Genomic DNA, 23,905 nt, shown 5'->3' on the forward strand with positions numbered 1-23,905 from the left:
AATTTGGGGGTGGAGTCCTTTGGATTTTCCACATAAAGTATCATGTCGTCTGCAAAAAGGGAGTTTGACTGCTTCTTTGCCAATTTGAATACCTTTATTTTTCTTGTCTGACTGCTGTTGCTAGGACTTCTAGTACTATGTTGAACAATAGTGGCGAGAGTGGGCATCCTTGACGTGTTCCTGATCTTAAGGGAAAGGCTCTCAGCTTTTCCCCATTGAGGATGATATTCGCTTTGGGTTTTTCATAGGTGGATTTTAGGAACTTGAGGAATGTTCCCTCTATCCCTATACTCTGAAGAGTTTTAATCAGGAAAGGATGCTGTATTTTGTCAAATGCTTTTTCTGCATCAATTGTTAAAATGTCTATGCTACCCAGAGCAATCTATACCTTCAATGCCATCCCGATCAAAATTCCAGTGACATTTTTCAATGTCATTGAACAAACAATCCTAAAATTTGTATGGAATCAGAAAAGACCCCGAATCGTCAAGGAAATGTTGAAAAAGAAAAATAAAGCTGGGGGCTTCACATTGCCCGATTTCAAGCTATATTACAAAGCAGTAATCACCAAGACAGCATGGTACTGGCACAAAAACAGACATATAGACCAATGGAACAGAATAGAGAGCCCAGATATGGACCCTCAACTCTATGGTCAAATAATCTTAGACAAAGCAGGAAAAAATACGCAATGGAAAAAAGTCTCTTCAATAAATGGTACTGGGAAAATTGGACAGCCACATGCAGAAGAATGAAACTCAACCATTCTCTAACACCATACACAAAGATAAACTCAAAATGGATGAAAGACCTCAATGTGAGACAGGAATCCATCAAAATCCTAGAGGAGAACATAGGCAGTAACCTCTTTGACATCGGCCACAGCAACTTCTTTCAAGATACATCTCCAAAGGCTAGTGAAACAAAAGCAAAAATGAACTTCTGGTACATCATCAAGATAAAAAGCTTCTGCACAGCAAGGGAAACAGTCAACAAAACAAAGAGGCAACCCACAGAATGGGAGAAGATATTTGCAAATGACACTACAGATAAAGGGCTGGTATCCAAGATCTATAAAGAACTTCTCAAACTCAACACCCAAAAAACGAATAATCAAGTCAAAAAGTGGGCAGAAGATATGAAAAGACACTTCTCCGAAGAAGATATACAAATGGCTAACAGACACATGAAAAAATGTTCATCATCATTAGCCATCAGGGAAATTCAAATCAAAACCACATTGAGATACCACCTTACACCAGTCAGAATGGCAAAAATTGACAAGGCAAGAAACAAATGTTGGAGAGGTTGTGGAGAAAGGGGAACCCTCTTACACTGTTGGTGGGGATGCAAGTTGGTACAGCCACTTTGGAAAACATGTGGAGGTGCCTCAAAAAATTAAAAATAGAGCTACCCTATGACCCAGCAATTGCACTACTGGGTATTTACCCCAAAGACACAGATGTAGTGAAAAGAAGGGCCATATGCACCCCAATGTTCATAGGAGCAATGTCCGCAACAGCCAAACTGGAAAGAGCCGAGATGTCCTTCAACAGATGAATGGATAAAGATGTGGTCCATATATACAATGGAATATTACTCAGCCATCAGAAAGGATGAATACCCAACTTTCACATCAACATGGATGGGACTGGAGATTATGCTAAGTGAAATAAATCAAGCAGAGAAAGTCAATTATCATATGGTTTCACTTATTTGTGGAACATAAGGAATAGCATGGAGGACATTAGGAGAAGGAAGGGAAAAATGAAGGGGGGGGAATCAGAGGGAGAGATGAACCATGAGAGACTATGGACTCTGAGAAACAATCTTGAGGGTTTTAGAGGGGCAGGGGGTGGGGGGATGGATTAGCCTGGTAATGGGTATTAAGGAGGACACGTACTACATGGAGCACTGGGTGTCATACAAAAACAATGAATCATGGATCACTTCAATAAAAACTAATGATGTATTGTATGGTGACTAACATAATATTAAAAAAAAAAGAAAAAGAAAATTTCTTCTTCAAAACAGATTTACTGAGAGAGAGAGAGAATGAGAGAAAGAGAATGAGCGGGAGGGGTGGAGAAAGAGAATCTCAAGCAGACTCTTGCGCTGAGCATGGAGCCCGACACGGGGCTCAATCTCACAACCCTGAGATCACTACCTGAGCCAAAACCAAGAGTCAGATGCTTAACCGACTGTGCCCAGGCGCTCCAGAAAGAAAACTTCTAAAGAGCCCCAAATAAAAATTTTAAACAGCCCTAAATAAATATACAGTGGAAAAGATGCTCAAGATTTAAATACTGGTACCCATGGGGCACCTGGATGGCTCAGTCAGTTAAGCGTCTGCCTTCGGCTCAGGTCATGATCTTAGGGTCCTGGGATCGAGCCCCGTGTTGGGCTCCCTGCTCAATGGGAAGCCTGCTTCTCCCTCTCCTCCCCACGCTTGTGGTATCTCTGTCTCTCTCAAATAAAATCTTTAAATAAATAAATAATGGTACCTGTTAAGCCTTCTGAGCAATCAAGACTAACATCTGCTAATGGCTATTTCAGAATAACTGGTTATCAGAGGCATCAGAAGGTCATGAAGGAAAGATGCTATTTATGGCCATGAGACAAATGGACTCAACAGGGATCAAATCAGTATATATTGACTCTAAAAGGAATTATAGTCCTAAACACCAGGAGCTCTAAGATTATGCTCAGATGGGAGAAAGGCCTCTGAGTAAGCCAAGTTGAGTCTCAAGGTTGATATTGCCAATAGGCTATTTATTTGTAGCATTGAAGACCACTGTGAAACCAGGAAAGCCCAACCAAATTACTCGTAGATTGGTTTAACTACCACATCTAATGGACCGTGCTCTGCTCTTTTAGCCCTGGAAGAGTCCAGAACCAGGCAGAACAGATAGAGAACCAGGTAAGCACGAGGATGAAAACCCAGAAAAGCAGAAAATGAAGATGGAGTATTCAGAGGGGGAGCGGGGGAGGGGAGAGGCAGGCCATCAATGTGGAGGAGACTGTCCTGCACCCGTAAATCATTTGGATGCTAACATGCAGAACTTTGACTCGATCACCCCTCTACTTCTACCCTTTTTTCTCGGCTGTGCCCGAGTTTCTTCAAGTGACCACAACAACCATTTCAGGCACCTTCCTCCTACAAACCCATCATTTATTTTATTATGGAGATACTGACATCAAAAGTTTTTTTTTTTAAAAAAAAGATTTTATTTATTTGAGAGAGAGAGAGAGCACAAGCAGGGGAAGGAGCAGGCAGAAGGAAAGGGAGAAGCAGGCTTCCCGCCGAGCAGGGAGCCCGACACCGGGCTCGATCCCAGGACCCCGGGATCATGACCTGAGCCGAAGGCAGACGCTTAACTGACTGAGCCACCCAGGCGCCCTTGTTTTTTTTAAACTACATAGACACATTTAGTATTTTCCAAATGGCAGGGTATATTTGTGTGTGCACAGACAGGAGTATATGTTTAATATGTTTTGGTGGCACCCTGTGTAATTAATGTGTTGAAATCTTGTAACTGGGAATACGGAGAATCATTTTCCAGTAGGTATGTTTTTGCCCTTTAAGGGCACAGAAAACATTATTTTGCAAGGCATATACGCTTTGCCTGATAAATAACTCCCCCCTCCCCAGATACTGCTAATATTTGTTATATTTAGAAATTTAAGAACAGGAGCAAACATCTGTCAGACTAATTTTTTGCTTTTTCATAAGTGCAACTTTTTAATAAAAATTTACATCTAGATAAACAATCTTTAGATTTTTGAAACTTTAATAAGATTTTAAAAACATCATGACTTAGAACTGAAAAACATACACGTTTAGCACACAAATATTGTAATACGAATCAACTCCAACTCCATTTGAAAACATGTGAATCAAATTACAGTTTTAGAAGTTAGTAATTCACATTTAAGCAAGTTAGCGCCTTGCTGAATTCAGCCTTTGTAAAAAAAGATACTTAGTGCATATTGTAATGGCACAATGTGCTTTTGTACCATTTTGTTGATTTTTTTCCACCTTATTAAACAAGATCAAGTTCTTGAAAGTTGGTAGATAACAGCTAACTTCCTATGACATGTGAAACTTCCAGTGGTAACAGTTACATTTTGTAACAGAACACTTTCTATAGATTTCTTTTCCTATCTTAAAATTTTAAAAGCAATCATTTGTAAGGATTGCATCAACATCAATTTAGCAGAGGAAGATCAAACTTTATTGAAACTGCTTGCATACAAAATATATTGCACTATAACCAAACAAATGTCAACATAAAATCCAATCTGTTGTCGCTAATATGTACAGAGAATATTGCCCAAGAGCAGTTACATTACAAGGTCATTCTACCTTGGTTAATTATCTACAGTATTTTAAACCAAACAGCTTACAGATGATGTGTGCAAGGTACCAATTTCTGTTTTCAAATACTATACATTCCCAGAATAAATAACTAAAAATCAACATTAATGTTTGGCAATACTTTTAAAAGACTTTTTAATATTCTTGAAATCATGTGCAGTTTGTTGCCATTTTTATATGCTTATTTGTATGCAAGGAAAAGTAACTGTAAAATGAAAATTCAAAGAAACAAACTCACAAAATACATCAGAGGCAGAACTTCGGTTCGCACGGCTCTGTACAGACTCAGTGGTACCCCTACTTGGAGTTATTTTTTAAGAAAAATATAACATCTTAAGAGTGAAGGTCCTTCACATATTTTTCCTCAGTAAATTTCATTCATAAAAAAGACTCAAAAACAGAACCAAAACCCAACACATCAAAAAACAAAAGAAAAAAAAAAACTAAAGAAAAGAAGTATTTGTTAACCAATTCTAGTCTGCTTTCCAATTCCGCTTATACATTAGACCTAATACTTCAAAGCTTACAAAACATTTAACCTGCTTCCAATGTTTCTTAGACAAAGTACCTGTACTTCACAGGATTATTATGCACACATGAAAATGACCTTTCTATCTCCCCCAAATACCCTTGAAATTAAAATATGAAAAACTTCACAAAACTTGGGGAGGACAAAATAAAAAAGGCTCTAAGTTAAAATTGGTCATCAGGCCAAAGAGCAGGCATATCCTACTAACTTTCGACCAGGAAGATTTGTTCCTAGCTGAAAACATTTTAGCCTCTCTCAAATGAAAAGATAGTTATTTCTTCTCCTGTCTATACAGAAAAATTACACATCCCTCTCGATAACACTATTTGTCAAACTTCAGTGCAACAAAACAAAAACAAAAACAAGTTCTATTCTTTATACTGCCTAACCTGATGTTTCTGTAAGGAAAAAAATATGGAAAGCATGCATTCTTCTATAAAGTACTAATGTTTGACAGGGTTTGCTACATCTTTAACATTTAGTGTTTCCAACTTATCTTCCCTGAACTCTGCATCCAAATATAATATTCCTACCTGCCAAGATATAAAAAAGGCACAGATCATACAACTTTTTTTTTTTGCTAATGAAAATGACAAACGTCACATCACACACATCTCAGGGTCCACTAAAATACTGGAAAAGTGGACCAAACATAAACTGACACAGGACATGAAATGACATAGTATTTCATGGACTTCTATAGGAGATTGAAAACGGAATTGTAATATAATTACCAAAAATGCTATTTATTCAGAAAAACTGAAATGTACCGGCGAGTTATCACCCAATGCAGGAAAATGGTCCAAATTAACAAAAAATATCACTGCTCAGTACTTTAAAAAATAAACCAAACTAAAATCCTGCCCTGAAGTGCTAAAGTGTACTTAAACGCAATGTTTCAAAATTTCAATGTATCTTTTTGTGCAAATTTGAAAATTGTTGCTTATGGCCAATACCAAAAAAATAAAATTCTTAACAATTTGTATTCATTTCATGCCCTGTGCCATCTTGCCTACTATTTGTCTTTGGCCTAACAAAGTTTTCTAATATGGAATAAGAGTTATGGAAATGGTTTAGGAAATATAACTTCAGAATTATGCAGTTTAGGGTACTCCGTTCACAAGTGGTTGCTGACCATCCACGCTGTCTGGCTTTTCCTTCTTCTGGTTACGATCTTTACCCGTGCGCAGCCGATTACCTTCACTGGAGGTATTCTGTAATGTTTTAGTGTGGACACTCCTTTCATTATTGCAGTCAACTCTGATCTAAAACAAGTTATAGTTGTTATATACACAGACCATATCCTATTGTAATCTGTAACTGGCCTGACAAGAAATTTTAAGCCTGAAGTGTAAGTTCCACATGTTAAAAGGGGAAATGGGAGTGAGAACAGAGGAAGTGCAAGAAATTAAGGTCAGGTAGGATTTTTTATTTAGTTTATGATTTTAAAACACTCTTCTTCTTTAACTGGAACACATTGGTCATCTCATTGCATCCAAAGTTAGATAAAAACTCACAATCCTACCGTGTCTTCTTCTAAGCAGAATAAAATAGCGAGAAACAAATAGTTAAAATGAATTACTATTACTAATTACAAGATAACATATACCCATAATACTAGAGTTCCAAAGAATGGGTTGTTCTTAAAGATTGTGAAACCCACGAGGGACCCAGATTGATGCCTTCCTATTCCACCTTTACCAGGGTAAGAACTCAACTCACTTATTACATAACTAGCCTTTAGTTTACACCTGAATTATCTATCATGGGCAAGATTAACTCTCTATACTGAGGCTCCCACTGTCTTACAGCAGAAAAATTTGAGCGTTGCTTTCTTAAAGCTTGTATTTTCAGTAAGGCAAGTCAGATGATCATACAACTTGAACTCTGTCTGAAGAATAATACTGATATAGGGAAATTCAACAACACTAATGTGTGGAAGGACTGGAATCCCAAGACATGTGTAAAGATGAATGTAATTCAGAAAATAGTATCCTAAGATTCATACAATAGTTTAAGTGTCAACACGGAACACTTAAAACACTGCTAATAATTCCAGATGCTGTATAAAAGGAAGATAATATTGACCAACGGGCTTAAAACAACTACATATACTGATCTGCTTCAAATACAAAAGCTATATAGATCTCAAAATGGTTTGCTCTAATTTCAAAGTGTGTTCAAGTGCTGGGTCTCAGTGTGTGTTCTAAATGTTTGGCTGTCAAGGGTTTAGTGCTTTGACTTGGATCTATTCTCCTACAGAAAGCACAACCTTTTTATTTGATGTCCCATTTTAATTATAAATATGACTATGCATCCTTTTAACCGATAACGATCAGATTGCCAAATTCCTGGAATATGTCACCTTAAGCAGGGAATTAAAAGGCCAGCAGATAAATGCCTTACATCTCTGTAAAGCACATGTACGTATATCATTTCTTTATCTCTTTACCTAGATCTAAGGTCTTTTCTATTCCTTAAGAACCTGCCAATAGTTAACACCTACTTGCAACTACTATGAATCCTATGAAATATTCTGTCATGAAGTTTCTGCTCTTAAAAAGCATCTCACTAATCTTGGGTGTTGGTCCTAAACCAATCCATGGTCAATAAGGTACCCTAACTACTTGGATTAAGGATTAAGAGTTAAAGAAGCAGAGGAGAATATGGGTTCTGGGAATCATACACCAGGGTTCAAATATCACTCCACCATATGCTATGTGACTGCAGACAAAGGACTGAATCTTTCTAAAAGCTTCAGTTTACTCACCTAAAGAATAGAAAAATAAAACTACTTACCTCAGGGGGCTGCTGTAAGATTCAATGAGATAACACACACACAATGCACTTAGCAATGGTGTCTCACATGCTCAGGAGTAATTTATTTATTTTTTTTTTTATTTTTTTTAAAGATTTATTTATTTATTTTAGAGAGCGAGAATGAGAGAGAGATAGTACATGAGAGGGGGGAGGGTTAGAGGGAGAAGCAGGCTCCTCGCCGAGCAGGGAGCCCGATGCGGCACTCGATCCAGGGACTCCAGGATCATGACCTGAGCCGAAGGCAGTCGCTTAACCAACTGAGCCACCCAGGCGCCCCCATGCTCAGGAGTAATTTTAAAATTATTTAACAATGGGTTCAGCATAGGTGATGACCAACTGAAACGGGGTCTCAGAATAGAGGCTGGTTCTAAACAAACAGCTGGCTGATTCAGCATGTACTAGCTGAGAGCACCATTGGCCCAGTCTATCATGATTATTACCTATGAAGTAGACATCTTCTTTTCCTTACATTCCACTCAAAGAGATCACCCTATCCCTGCAACTCATGGGAGGAGGGGTCCACAGGGTTTACTCAGGTCTCTCTCTCAATACATTCCAGGATGCCCCTTTTCTTGGGGGACTTGGGGGGGGACCACCAATGTGGTATTGAAATCCTAATGGACTGTCAAAGTCTTCACAAATGCTTAAGACTGCATAGTCTCTAGAGAAATTTTCTTTGTATATTTGTCATGAGGAACTAAGATTGCACACAATTATAATGTTGAAAGGAAAACATTTCTTTGCATGTACCAATTTTGCAACTTTTGAACATGTTTAAAAATCAAGTAAAATAAACTCGTAAGTCTCAAACTACAGTAATTCAAATAATTTAGATGTAAAGAGGCACACAGTTTACCTGGAGGGATCCATCTGCTGTTCTTCCTTTAGCCTCTCTTGGATTACGTGGGCGATTATCTGTTCGGGAGTGATCGTCGTTTCCTATAGGGTCATTTTTAAAAGGTTCAACAGTTAACTGATTCTGGCATGCTTATTGGAAGTTCTTTATTCCCACATTCTCAATTTATTTAGACCACAGAATCTAAAATATAGTCAACAATCTAGTGATTCCAGTTACCTAATACTTATAGCATGCTACTAAGAAGCAGAAAATATTTCAAAAGCATTATAATTCTGCATCAACTATGTTACAGGTCAACCTGAGCTAATGATCACATTATGTGTAGAATCCCCAAAGAAGCTGAATTAGTTATCAGTGTTTATTCCTATATTCTACACAAACCATGGCAAAATTAATGTTCTGTTGATTACTGCTGAGCCTTTCCTCTGCTGACCAGTATAAAACAGGAAAAATGTTTTTTTTTTTTTTTAAAGATTTTATTTGACACAGAGAGAGAGACAGCAGAGAGGGAACACAAGCAGGGGGAGTGGGAGAGGGAGAAGCAGGCCTCCCGGCTGAGCAGGGAGCCCGATGCGGGGCTCGATCCCAGGACCCCGGGATCATGACCTGAGCCGAAGGCAGACGCTTAACGCCTGAGCCACCCAGGCGCCCCAGGAAAAATGGGGTTTTAGTAACACATCCTTGAATCACCAAGATGTTTCACAGAACTTCCATTGTTAAAATTCACCTTTAATTATTAAGAAATGAACATCTCTGTACCTTTGAAGCCACCTCCACGTCCTCTTCCTCCCTGTCCTCTTCCTCCACCGCCACGTCGTCGTCCGTCTCCTCTGCGTAGAAAGTTCTCCCTCTCTTCCTCTGTTGGAGCTAATGACCAATCACTGAGTTCGTCTCTGTGGTCAGATTCTGTTTCAGAAGCATTTGATGCTTCAGAATTAGTTCCTATCGAGAGTTAAAAGTTATATACCATTGTCCGACTTAAAAAAAAAGTTAGGTTAACAGAAGCTTCCAGAGACGTTTCAGGGGTAATCCAATACTCTTCCCAATTTATAAGCCCAAAGAGTATTATCACCTTCCATTTTGTAAAACAAATTATCTTAAATTCAAAATGAAGGGTTTCACAATATTTGAGGTTATTTTGGTTTTAAACGTTTTTGGTTCTCATTAAAAAAAAATAAAAGGTATTTTATTAGCCATCTAAGTTCAAACCTGAGTATGCCACATCATTAAACAGCTGTGCTCCTTTAAACATCTGCGCTCTCTGGAGGAAAAGTTGTCTACAACAGTTAAATGCAATACCTTGATAAACAAACCTATATAAAGAGAGTTCCTTTTAACAAGGTTTGGCCCAGGGACAGCGGGGAATGCATATATTTTGGTCACCTCTGAGAGGGTGGCAAAGGCCACCATGGCAACTGTCTCAGGGAAGGGTCTTTTGTGGGATCAGGGATTGAACTTAGCTGAAAGGGGATACGCTTGCCTGATGCTTGGTCCACAACCTTCCCTCCCACTCCCACTGAAATAATTTATCATTAATAAAGGAATTATTAAGATAAACTCATTATGCATGAGGGGGTGGGTTAATGATGTAGGGGGGATGGGAGTGGGGAAAAGAGCTCCATGGTGAGGTGGGACTTCAACAGCAAAAAGAACAGACTGTTGGGAGAGGGGTTAGGGGTTAGGTTCAAGGTTGGCCTTAGGAGTAGGTGTCTCTCTCCCCCACTCCAGAATATCAACTCTACTACCTCTCTCTCTTCCTCTGTTGGAGCTAATGACCAATTATAGCTTCACCATTATAGCTTCTTTCCTGTGGATCTTGAAGGCTTTTCCATCTTAAAGAGTTCCTTTTTGAAATGCAAATATTTGTGAGATGGATTATACCTTATACCATCATTAGCAAGTTACATAGTAGATACACAATTGAGCAAGAAAGACAGTAGGCACTGGCAGGTGGGGACAGTGTTCAGTGGAAGGTACTGGGAGAGAAGAAAGCAGCACTGACAGAAGAGCTGGGAAGGCAAAGAGAAACTTTGCCTACTTCTTGACTGTGCCTAGGGCTGACTTTGGCCATGACACTCAAAATCACCTTATGAGCCATAGGATGCAGAGCCCTGATTTACACAGTCCATCCAGCAAGTATGATCAGCACATGCCTGACAAAAAATGAGCCACAGTACACAAATGAAAAAAATTTTGGCTATACAGTAATAAAATCAGGAAAGGCCTTAAGAAAGTCATCAACACACAAGGGCTTAAGCAGATTTATCCCCAGTCAGAACGTGGACAGAACTCACACCTGCCCTGTAAACTCTAAGTGTTATCATCAGGTTTTAACTCTACATGTCTCTTGCAACACAATTTGACCCACTGTGAATCGGAAACCATGTAGTGAGAAACCGTTATAATGGGGTTCTAATGAATATTAGAGATTAGCAGCTATTAAGTCTAGGAACAGATAAAGTTACTGAGTAAAATGCTTAGTTTGTACCTGAAGTATATCCAGGACCGCGTCTGCCGTGCCCCCTATTTCTGTAAGGTCTACTACCTCGACCCATTCCTTGACCATCATCAGTCACATAGCCTTTTTCCTTATCTGTACGATTTGGTGGTGGTCTAGAACTAGCTCCAATCTGTCGCAACTGCTCATCAATTTGTAATCTCTCCAAACGCAACTGGTCTACTTCCTATTTAAAATATACAAGATAACAGTAAAAATAATTTGACATTTTACTTAATAATACCTTTCTCCTTTTCATCAGATAAAAAAATATACTGGAAATATTTCAATTTCAGTTCTAAATTTATAGTAAACACTGTTACACAGAATTATCAGGAAATTGAATGGTCTCCTTAAAAAGAAAAATTACTACAGATAACAGATTACTGATGTCCATAATTAGAGATATAACAAAAATACTCAGCATTAAAATTCTACTGAATAGAATTTAAAGTTGTTTGATTTGGCACTATTATCCAATAGAATCTGTTAAGGCACAGATATGCTAGTTGGGGGGCTTCTTGATGATAGGATATTCAATAAAGCAACTTTAAAATGCAGGTAAATGACATTTAAGGTTTAACGAGCTAACCTTAAAAAAAATCACACACTGTAAATAATCTTAATTGAAATATATTTGCCAGTTAATATCTTAATTTATGAAGCACTGAGTTTGGGTCATCTTTTGCTTTCAAAGAACATATATTATGGTAGGTCTTTGGATGTGATTATACCATTAACGAAAAATTATTTTCAGGGAACCGAAAATGCTCCTGTTCCTTATATGTTGGGGAAGGGGGGAGGGGAACTACTTAAGAGCTAACCAAAAAAGTTAGATCTTAACATTATGCCTTGAAACCTCTTAAAGACTACAACTGTGCTAGAACAAGTACAACGAACAGTATTAATGTTGATCAAAAATATACACCTGGGGTCCATTGACAGACCCTTACACACAGTGCTTCTGATATGTTGGGTTCTGTCAAATCCAGATGAAGCCTCAATTCTAACCCCTGTCCTTCCAATCTACCCATAAAACATCTCCTTTACTGGCTAAGAGGGAACTGGATCCATAACTCTAATAGTACTGGGTGTCTTGAGTAAAGCAGCGGCCATCATAGGGACTGTCTACATGGACAGTCACTGGATAAGCCCCTGTTAAGCTAAGTTCTTAAAATCTTGGTTGTGGAAGCTTCTGGAAAAGAAAGGGCAGATACATTTAATCTGTGCTCTGAACCAGAATTTCTGTTTTACAAAGGACTTGAGCAAAGGAGAGACTGAGTAGCTTACTCCAAGAGTATAGTTATAGCTCATGGAATGGGTGTTATCTTGCAAAACAGAATGGTAGTCCAGGTTATCCCACTGGGGCAAAGCAGTCACCTTTTGGTGAGAGATGCCAGGCCCAATCAAGGGAAGATCTGGTGATGGAAAGAATGGCAACAGGACAGCTGATAACCAAAAAAGATATTCAATTGTGAAGAATAAATAAAAAGATCTAAAAAAAGAACATTAGTCAAAAGAACAAGGGATTGATTACAATGCAACCCTAACTCTCCAGGTCATCATAATTATTTAAGCTAAGAATATGAAGAAAAACACATACAACAGATTACAAATAAAACACACTTTAGAACAAAAATAAATAAGCAAACCAACAGGGTATCCTACCCATACAAACCTTGCTGGATGAAACCTTCCCATTTTCAATTATTAACTGACCACTGTAAGAATGAAATGCCTAACTATTGCACTTTTTTCCCCCCTTATTTGCATCCAAGTCAAAATTGTTTATTTCTTTCAAGAAATCAGCAAAAATATTCTTATTAAGATAGGATCATAAATAAAATAGAAAGCTGGATTATTTTTAAATTCCTATTTAATACTAGTCACTTGTAATTTTGATGCATATGGATATAAAGAAGAAATTTTAAAAGTGACATGGGTAAGATTTTATTTAATTGAATTATAGAATATTTTGGCTAAAAGAAATTTTAAAAAGCATCCAGTATAGGGAGAAGTGACTTGCCTAAAGTCACATAAGCTAGTTCATGGTAGAAGAGAGACAAGAAGCAAATTGCTGGACTGCCAATCCAGTGCTCTTTCCACCATACCTTGTAGCCTCCTAGTTCCTGATTTCCAGTTTGCAATCTAGAGGAGGCATAACTGTACAAATTCTAACTAAAACGAGCATCTACAAGACACAAGTTGTTTATATTTTGTATAAGAAAGTATAGAGAAAAATACAAAGGGTAAACATTTAAACAGAGGACTTCAGGAAACACTGGGATTTCAAATGACAAAAAAGGACAAACAAAGGCAAGTGTTAACAGACACAAAATTTGGCCTGGAAAAAACTCACAGAGGCTAGAAAGGATCAACTGGATGAAAAAGCTATGTATAGGCATACCTACATTGAGTGTAAGGGTTTAACAGAAAAATAATGGGAAATAGGGGGATTTATTGAGAACTGGGATATTGGTCCTTAAATTTATAATGATAGAAAATGGACTTGTGTTTTCAGAAGGAATATAATAAGCAAAACAAAGTGAATATTTGCTCTATTGTCATTCATTGTAATGTACAGGCTAGAATGAACCTTCACTGCTGAAAGACTGACTGTGGAGTTTTTATATTTTAGTACAAAAGGATTAGAAGTTAAAGTTCTTCTTGTTCTCACCTTTAAATAGTTCAGGTGATAATCCAGAAGAACAGTGGCATTAGCAATGCTGTCCTTTGTTCCCACAAAAACAAATGGTACCATACCCTGAAAAATAAATGGCAACAATAATCCTATAAAATAATGGATTAATCTGACAAAAATGCAAATAATTAACTAAATCCCTAGCATAGGGCCTGACAAACAGTAGGTACACAAATGTTTGTTGAAAATATAAATCAATACATGGAAACAAAAGTAGTTGGCATATTTTACACATCTACTGTGAATAACGACAGATCAATACAGCAACCCCTTGAGTGTACCAGATTATGTTTTAAATGCTACTATTAAATGTTGGCAAAATCACAAATTATGTAATTCAAAATTATACAAGCTCTGACATGAGATGCATACACAAAACGAATACTTTAAAGTACTCTTATTCATACACTACAGGTTTTATCTAGATCAAATTCTTTAAAGAGAAATTCAAAGTTAAATACTAGGGCACAGAGGTAAAAACTAAATCCGTTTTGCTAACCAAGAGAGTACAAACAAAACACAAAAAGAATTAGGATAAATTAAAATGCACTAATTATTCTGTGCGGGGGTTTGGGGGTTAGAGGCAGGTCCATGAGCACAAAATTTAGCATTTCAATAAATTTCAATAATGCACTCTAAAAATTATAAAAGGTTGAATCAGAAGGAAAGTTTGATCTTTTCCCTATGGTACTACTTTAATATAAAGATAGATTTTTAAAAAGGTGTATACTAAAAGATTTATACTTCTAGCCCATCAGTACAAATGAGAAAAAAAAAAAAATTTCTTGTCACAAGTTCTAAGGAAGCCTAGGTGTTGTGCAAACTAATAGCTGGCAATTAGGACATTCGAAGTCGAGAATACGTCAGTATTTTGCTAATAGAGAAATACACATGGTTACTGATATTCACATATGACTACAGAAAACCATACGGTGGCTTTGATGAGGATATAATTTTCTAGGTGTGAAAAATCAAGAAGCTGTCTTTTAGCAAGTATCACTCTTTTAAATAAAAAGAGCATTCATTTGATAGGTGTGGCTACTGATGGGCTGCTTTTGCTTGCCTGCATTCAGGAGACAGCATCTTAAATGTGGGGCTGGAACAGGGTTTTTCTTTTCCCTTCTACATGAACATGGCTGTTGATGGGGAACAAAACTGAACAACTAGGAAATAATGCTTGTAAAATGTCCTTTATCTGGTAGGCAAGGCACTGCTTCCTAGTAGCAATGACCACCTGAAGAGTCAGGTGCCACTGAAAACCCATGGGCTTCATACGGATTTTTTTGCATTGACTAATATATGAACTATGGAAATAATCAGGCCTGTGAATCAGATTTCCTTTTCTCAAAAACATTGACTGTTTTTTCCCCAACTGACATTGTTACAAAGCAGTTAAACCTTATTATTTCCCAAAATGTCATATGATGAAATGCTACACTCTTCCCTCTAGATCACGTATGTCCAAAATAGACTTTAAAACCCTATGTCATAGATTTAGTCTGATCACTTTGGACCAAACAATTTTAAAACATTTTCTCTTTCCCCACATCCAAACTTTTGTTGTACCCAAGTGCCACTCTAATTTGAGCACATCACTAGGGGACCAGAATAGTAAAATGAAGAAGGGCCAAGAGCACAACGGTGGCCTTCAATATGAATGCTAGGAGAAAGGGATTCCTTGACTGGGATAAGAACTGAGCTGCCCAGCAGAGAGGAATATCCAATCCACTTGTGGTTATATTTCTCTTTATAAAATGGCAGTTTTTGCTTTTAATCTCTGGTAAGCCATAACATTTTTCCCATAAATAGTTCTCGTGGGCCAGGTAGGGGGCCCTGAGCCTTCAAGGAACTCATGATGTGGCCAAAGAGATTAACAAGTGAATGTCTGTGTAGAAAGTGCTACTGAGAGGGATGAGCACACTGGAACACAGAAGGGGGAAATGGGAGGAGACCCGTGGCAAGTACACAAGGCAAGCTGCACAAGGAGTAAGGTCAAAGGAAGGTGGGGAAGTTGGAGGGTAAAGAGCACTCTGGTGGAGGAAACATATGCATACAGAGATAATGGCGTTCAGAGATCTCTAAGTACTTCAGTATGGTTCAAGCCACTCTGGAAGGCAAAGGGGAGGGGGGGAATGGTAAGATGTGACATTGGACAGGTGAGCATCAAAGAAAGGCCTGATAAGCAACAGGAAGGAACTTGAGCTTTCGCCCCAGGGCAATAGATGAACATACCCCAAAACACTCCTCCACCATCCCCCAACCCTGATGATCACTTGTAGTCTTTCTTAACAAGGGGAATAAACATTAAAATATAAAATTAAAATGTATTTTTCAAGGAATGTTTTCCTACCTGCCAAGCCTTGAGTTCAGGTTTCTGGGATTCCCCTGCTACAATTGATGAAACCACTAACACCTAAAGCAGTATAAGGAATGCAAGTGATGTCATTAACTATAACAAATGATACACAGAAGCCTGAACGCAGGACTTTCATTGTAGGACTTCTAAACCCATCTAAACAGTTAGGTTAGTTCAAATAGTGAAAACCAGTTTCTAAAATATGGTTCTAAGTAGAAACTAAATGTATCTAACAGAAGGTACATTTTTGAGCTACCACAACCTGCAAAATTTCAAGATACAGCATGAAAAAATGAAAGACCACCCTCAAAAGAAAAAACGTGATCATTAATTGTAACCCCATATTTTATGTTTATACCATCATATTTGTCACTGTGAGTAAACTGAGAAGTAGGTATCACTTTGGTTTGTAATCTCTCATAAGACAGCAATCAGATTTCAAAGAAAAAAACAAAAAACAAAAAACAAAAAAAACATGAGTAGACTATAAGCCTAACCAGAGAAAACACCCAAAACACCAACTGTGACATCTGGGTCAAAGAAATTCCTTTTAGTATAATTCAAAGTGACAAATATTTCTTACCCTCTGGACTTTTGTACTGTTAGGCTGAGAAAAATGAGTGTTGTTTTCCTTTATATCTATATGTTTTTTTTCTTCAGAGGGAGTAGGTCCAACCCTCGAGTTACTGGAAGGTAGGGAATTTGGTGGCATGATTTCCTTGTAAAAAACACAAAACACAAAAGAGAAAAAAGGACCAATTTAAAAGACTGTATTTAGCCCCGATTTTGTATCAATGATCATATTTTAAGAATATAAATTATTATAAACATTTTTGGCAGACAGAATTAGAGAATGCAAATATTATGCAATAAAACCCCCAAAAGATCTAACATCAGCTAAAAGAAAAGAGGACTAGACAATGTGTGAAAATTATGGCAATTTGGGGGAATTTTATTTTAAACAGTATCGTTGTACAGAAGAGTACACCCTTACCTCCCCCAACCCACACAAATACTTTAAAAGTTGCTACCAAAAAGCATATATTCATGAAGATAAAAGTGAGGGTTATCAAATTTAATGACTGGGAAGAGATATTATGCCCAGATAAAAATTTAAGCACACAAAATAAACATACATACACACAAACTAAAAAAGACAAAGGATGAAAGCCAGAAAACCTAACTAGTGTCCCAACTTGGTCTCTGTCGGCAACATTAAGTAGTATTTGAAAAGTGCCTTATACTCTTTTTAAAATTTATGACCATCCATTTTAAAGACTGAGAAATAAGATTTGAAGGCGTTCAAATGACTAGTCCCAAGTCACTCTCCAGCTACGAGAATGACTGGCATGACTCATGGTCAGAATTTTTACATTCCCAGCGTGTGCATAGTTCAGAGGCCTCTATATTAACATGTTGAATAAAACAATAAGAAACTTTTATCAGACAAACCAGAAACACATGCACTATAACATACCTCTTCTTGTGGAACACTTTTCTCATTTTCGGCTTCAATTCTCACCCTCACAACTCCTGACTTGTCCACAATTTCCTGAATCAGTTTTCCATTTTTCCCTATTACTTTGCCTAAGTCAAGAAATGAATAATTCATGTTTGGTTTTAAAAACATATATCTCAAACCAGTAAGCACACCCCACTGTAAACTATCACATAAAACTAAGATTTCAAAACCAAAACAGAAACTCTTTTCAAAAAGACAGAGTTAACTTGGCTTTCTGTTTTATTAGGTTGTCACTGTTTAAACTACTTTGGTCAAGTATCAGAGGTATTTAAATCTCAATAACTGATGGGATAATTTTGAATTTTTAAGGAAGCTCAAAGATAGGCTCTTATTTTGCATAAAAGGGTCTACTTGAAACTTGCTGGTACCGTGCGTGGTATGTATCACTCTTTCTGCAAAGTTCTGTGAAAGGAATTAAGGAAAAGGACAGATAACAGAAAATACATTCGCTTATTCATTTGACAATTTTAGTTCTGTCTGTACCTGATTTAAACCTGCTTCTTTGCCCATGGTAAATATTTTTAGAATTTTATATGTCACATTTATAAAAGATAGATTCTAAGTTTAAAAGGGATTTAAGCAGCTGTACATACATCTAAAAGAAGTGCACATTTTTCAGGCCAATGTGTTAACATAATATTACTCCTGTGTATCACTCATAGATTGTATCAGTATATTAAAATGTGAAGTGTGACTTCTTAATCTTTATTAGTCACAGAATAAAAGATTAAGAAATCACACTTTAAGATATCTCAAAACCACAATGAAAAAACTTAAAACCAGTTCAAGATTAACTACTATTCAATACCATCTGTTAAAACTCCAAAGACTTCGAATACCGGTAATAAACAGTCATGCTTTCCCTCATTTTATAAAACTCAATCATATCCTTTAACTGGGAAATGACTGCTTTCATAGCCATCATCATGCATTAGTGTAAAGCAAGACTCTGCAAATAAACGAACTATTGGTTCTGGAAGTCTACATGTGAATTACATTGGCTTCTAAGTGCCCTCCCAAGGTACCTAAAGCACCCTTACACCAGCCAACCATCACGTGCTTGTCCCACCGTCTCATCTAAGGCAGGGATGGGGAAAAACTTGGAAGTCAGAATTTGCTTTGAGTCAATCCTACAGAAGAACCCAGGGAAAGCCTCACAACAGGAACTTGTGGTTCTTCTATCAGCATAACCCTGGCACTCTTGCCATGTCTGGCAGCCTCACTCACCCCTATAACCTGTTTTGACTGGTCAGTTGTCAGGGAACAGAACTGACACGAAATCAGGACTCCTGATATAGGTAGGTCCTTTTGTCAATTATTTCTGCTCCTCTTGTCTTCAAATGAAAAGAGGTGCGGGGAAGAGAGAAGTTACATGAAGTTGTCCCACAGTTTGTTTTTAATCTGTAACACCTGTATTTTCATGAATTAATGCGATTTTAACAAAGGTCTAAATGAGTCAGGAAAAAGAAAAATGAGCTTGGCACATGTTGCTGATAATATCTTAACTATCCTATGTATTACGTGTTAACTATAATTAACTGAATAATTAAACCAATTCACTGTCAGAGTGGATGAAAAACAAGCAAATTTTTAGAAAAGAATGACACATCCGTGTACATGCTAAAGAGAGTTTGTGAAAAATATAGAGATCATAAATCATACTGTGGGACTCAAAGAAAACTCATGCAATACTAATTAGACATCTCCCTAAAGATCTGCCTTGCCAAATCTCTTATTATACAAAAATGCTTTCTGAAAACTCTCAACATTCCCAGTGTTGTAGTAGACAATCTCTATAACAGACTTGTTTTATTTTACTCACTAGGAACAAAACAAAACCCAGACTGATTGTACTTCAGCAGGCTTTCTGGTGAAAGGTCACTGCTAGAGTCCTCTTCTCTTTAGGTATGACCAGAGGTGGAACCTATTTTTAACAGCAGATAATGCAATTCTACACTACATGGTTATTTCCAAATCCCAATGACAGCTTACTACAATTCTGCTCTACTGAACTAGATGGAATTGTTCTAAATAAGGAGGAGAAAAGAGAAGTAACATTTACAGAGTCCCCTACTATGTCCAGAGCTTAGGTAATGTACATCTATCTAAACCTTTCTATCTACATCTCCCTGTTTAGTTATCACGGCAACTCTATGAGGTGGACACTATTACTCACATTTTTTAGAGGTAAGGAAAATAAGATTCAAGGGGGCAGAGTCAGTTACAAGGTCAAATAGCTACCAAAAAGTGAGGTAGGGACTGAAATCTAAATCCAGCTCCAATTCCAACACCCAAGAACTTTCCCCTAGAGGCATCATGCCATCTCCCAAATGAACTTTAGTGAATCCGACACATAATATTGAAAAAACTGTCTACTGGCTATATAAGAATTTCTAAATTTAAAATAACTTTTCTAACTATAAAATGTATGCAATTGCTTGACAAACTGTAAATAAAAGGAAAATAAGTATCATTCAAAACCCCACTTATCCTGAGGTAATGACAGTGCTACACACACAACTGTGTCCTAGTTACCTCAATAACATCACATTCTTTAGCTGTCTGTAGAACACAGCTGAATGAATAATTCTGCATTAATTTCACTGGTATTTATCCTTAAACTAATTTTATTCAAGAAAAAAATAGTATTCCAAGTGTTTTTAATGGCATAGGAAGATGTTTATTAATTCTATGCCAACAAAAAATAAAAGCAGGCTAAGCAGGACTGAAACTATGGGAACAAAATGCACAGAAGTCCTTATTTTCTTGTCCTTTAAACTTTCCAAAGGGCATGCATTACTTTTTATAATCATTTGTGATATCAAGTTCAGAAAATAAAAAATGTATAGGCAGCAGGTCCCAATTTTATGTATAAATTAAAGACATAGGTAGTGTTCTTGATTAAAAAAAAAAAACCCAAAACTGCAACTTGTTTTGATATGTTCTGGTAACAATATCTGCAGCATTTGAGAATATTGGTAGAGAGTTTCTGGTATTTGCTGGTACTTGTGATGATGATAGTAATGAAACAATAGTACTCAAAGTCAAAATGAAGAATTACCATTGATGTTGCACAACGCCCCAGAGACATTCAGAGTTACTTTTAGCCTTACAACTTATTAGATTTAAGTAACCTACATTCAGATCTTCAACTCAGAGATAATTCAGAATGCTATCATTTTATAGCCCCATCAGAAAGATCAAATAAATACCAATATCCTCCAAATTATAAAGCCTTCAAATGTCATTCATTTTGAAAAAATGGTTTAAGACTGATTTTTTAAAAGAGTTATTTATTTATTGAGAGAGAGAGAATACACAAGGGGTAAGGGCAGAGGGAGAGAATCCCAAGCAGACTCTGCAGAGTGCAGAGCCCACAACTCTGAGGTCATCACCTGAGCTGAAACCAAGAGTTGGATGCTTAACTGACTGCACCACTCAGGTGCCCCTAAAGATTTATTTATTAGAGAGAGAGAGTGAGTGAGCACAGAAGTGTGAGTGGGGGAAAGGGCAAAGGGAGGGGGATAGAAGCAGACTCCCCGCTGAGCACAGAGCCCGATGTGGGGCCTCGATCTCACAACCCTGAGATCATGACCTGAGCTGAAATCAAGAGTTGGATGCTTAACTCACTGAGCCACTCAGGCGTCCCTTGAAAAAATGTTTAAGATATAGAAAATATACACTGAAGAGGCTGTACAAAATTTATCCTTCCAGGCACTAGTAGGTTTGAACTAGCAAAATAATATCTTTTGTATACCTTCTAATTTTTGAGTATCATATTTATCAAATATTTTCTGTATACTGTAACAACAGACCGTATTTCAAAGATTAAGCTTCAATTAAATGACTCCCCAAGTGGGTGGACACGGAATTCTATTGGTTTAACTAAACTATTTCCCTAACTGGTGTTTTTGTAGTGTATGTCAACAGTAATTTCTGACTCACCAACTAAGTTCCTTGGAACCTGTATGACATCTTCAGCAAATTCAAGAAAGCTTCTAGCCTTTTTCACTGCATCCTGATCCTAACAACAAAGGGGAAAAGATTTAAGACAAAAGATGAGCCATATAAAATACTGTTATTTTAGAAAAATACTACATAGTAAAATATTTACCTCTCCATAAATATGAAATGTGCAGGTATCTTCATCTAGATCAATAGCAGTGACCCCAGGTACTTTTCTAGCTTGCTGAATATTAGCACCATGAGTACCAATTGCCAGACCCATCAGATCTTCTCGTACGATAAATTGTTCATGAAACCTTGAGGCAAGTTGCCTTGAACTCTGAAGAGAAACACACATCTGATTAATATGCTTTATCAACTATTAAGACAACTGTACTTAGGTCAGCCATATAAATTATCTTGACCCTATATATCAGGGGCCTATAAATTAGTTTCAATTGTAAACTAAAAGGTTTTAGAAAATACCTCCCACAGCCTAAGTACTTTTTAGGTTACTGAAGGTCTATACTATTTGATATATTTTTGTTAATAGAAAGGGATTCTTGTCAAGTTTCCAAGGTAACTTTTGAAAACCTATTTGCAAGGCTGCTTTAGGTAACCAAGGACATCAATAATGTAATAATTAAGAAGCAGATCAAAGGTTCCCAAATAAAAACCAGCTCACCGGATCTGACAGACTCAATGTTATTTAAGTAAAAAAAAATTTTAAATACCATCTTTACAGAAAATTGTATTCACTTCATTTTTATTAAAGGATATCAGTACATATACATATTTTTTCAGTTTTTTTTCCCTGAAAACTGCACCATTTATATAACTTATCATTAGATACTGTGGTCTAGATACCCATCTCTCTGATGAAGTGGTGATATTAAAATACTCTCCTTCCCCCACCTCCCCAACCTGAGGAATGAAATCATAAATAGTTAGTGCAGTCATGAAATCAAATGATTATAGAATGCCAAAGATTTACAACTTATCTTGCATATGCACCTGCAACCTAGTATGAGAGTCTGCAAGACCTTGTGATCTGGATCCACAAGTATGATGAATTCTTTCAAATATTCAGTAATGACTGAACTACGTTACACTTGACACCCCAAACTTGTGGATAATTGCTCTCTTTAAACAGCATTATCAAAATTTAATGTTTAGTTCTAGCATGCCATTAATGAAAACCAAACATATTAGTGGCTCATGTTGAAAAATGGAAATTTCTTATCTGAATATGTGGATATCTTTAATATTAGTAGTGAGGAAAGATAGGCATGCAAACTAGTATTCAACATACCTGCTAATTGGAATGAGTGTAACTACTGTAAACAATTTTAAAAAGTCTAATATCCATTTTGTAGATTAGAGTAACAAAATGTATCAAATATTCCTAGGACTTTTCAAGAAGTCTTGTTTTTTGAATCCTGGTTCATTCACCTGGTCTATTCTTTTCACTGATAATTCACTGATAAATGGTAAGTCAAAGGTATAACAGATCATTTAAGAAGAATTAGATGTTTAAGAAGAGGCATGAGTATTTTTTCCATACTACTCACAATGAAAATAAGGAGGCTGTTCTGGCCTAAAAGTTATGAGAGAATTGCTAAAGAAACCACAAATGTGTGAACATAGGGACATCAAGAAAGAATGAGAGTAAAAACCAATTAAACAGACCTCCATGGCCATAAGGAAAACAAACTAGCAAAAGGAGATATGAGTGTTTCCTCTCCTGCTAAGAGTTCAGCAATCACACATCAAGTGGGAAGGTGGCAAGTTTCACAGGGTTTTACGAGACTATAAGCCTTGACTACCTTCTCTCTTAATATGCAATTTGGAACTCTTTTTTTTTTTTCTTTATTATTTCAACTGCATAGTGTTTTCCCTCTAATGAAATGAATAATGACAAGGAACTCTGGAATCTGACAGTAATACACTTGAGTTGGGACATTAAAATCCATTTAGTTTCTATGGTTATGGATGGAAGTACTAGATAGTTATCAATGAAAATAAATGTATGGTGATGGAAATTATTGGAAGATTAATAAAAGTAGATAAAATGCACCTGAAGAGACGAAATAGTAAGTTAGGGAAATAGCCTCTGGCAGGAATCTGAAGACAGGAGTTTTAAAGAGTGACAACCAATTAGAATGAAGTTCTATACCCTTTTAAACAGAGATAAACATACACAATGAAAGGAATATGATTAGATATTTAAATACTCTCTAGTACTTAAATGATAACATGTTATATGGAAGAAGCATTGCCTCATTTTATTAATAGCTT

General features: G+C 36.9%; 1 protein-coding gene across 9 annotated transcripts in view; it reads right to left on the reverse strand.

Annotated features, from left to right (window-relative positions):
* Nucleotides 1-3,773: 3,773 nt before the first annotated feature.
* Nucleotides 3,774-23,905, reverse strand: part of FMR1 (FMRP translational regulator 1) — a 38,062-nt gene continuing 17,930 nt past the window's right edge. The window contains exons 8-17 of one of the 9 annotated variants that reach the window (XM_032428270.1): nt 21,777-21,947; nt 21,608-21,686; nt 17,618-17,727; nt 16,724-16,858; nt 16,135-16,197; nt 13,761-13,847; nt 11,075-11,270; nt 9,346-9,453; nt 8,584-8,666; nt 3,774-6,121 (exon numbers count right to left, since the gene is read on the reverse strand). In XM_032428270.1, coding sequence (XP_032284161.1) covers nt 6,011-6,121; nt 8,584-8,666; nt 9,346-9,453; nt 11,075-11,270; nt 13,761-13,847; nt 16,135-16,197; nt 16,724-16,858; nt 17,618-17,727; nt 21,608-21,686; nt 21,777-21,947 — 1,143 coding nt within the window. In that variant the 3' untranslated portion in view covers nt 3,774-6,010. Of the gene's footprint in view, nt 6,173-8,583; nt 8,667-9,345; nt 9,529-11,074; nt 11,271-13,760; nt 13,848-16,134; nt 16,198-16,723; nt 16,859-17,617; nt 17,728-21,607; nt 21,687-21,776; nt 21,948-23,905 lie in introns of all 9 variants that reach the window. The other 8 variants (XM_032428268.1, XM_032428269.1, XM_032428265.1 and 5 more) reach the window with 8 other exon arrangements.

This window comes from Phoca vitulina, unplaced genomic scaffold, assembly GCF_004348235.1.
Source record: "Phoca vitulina isolate PV1807 unplaced genomic scaffold, GSC_HSeal_1.0 scaffold39, whole genome shotgun sequence".
NCBI lineage: Eukaryota > Metazoa > Chordata > Mammalia > Carnivora > Phocidae > Phoca > Phoca vitulina.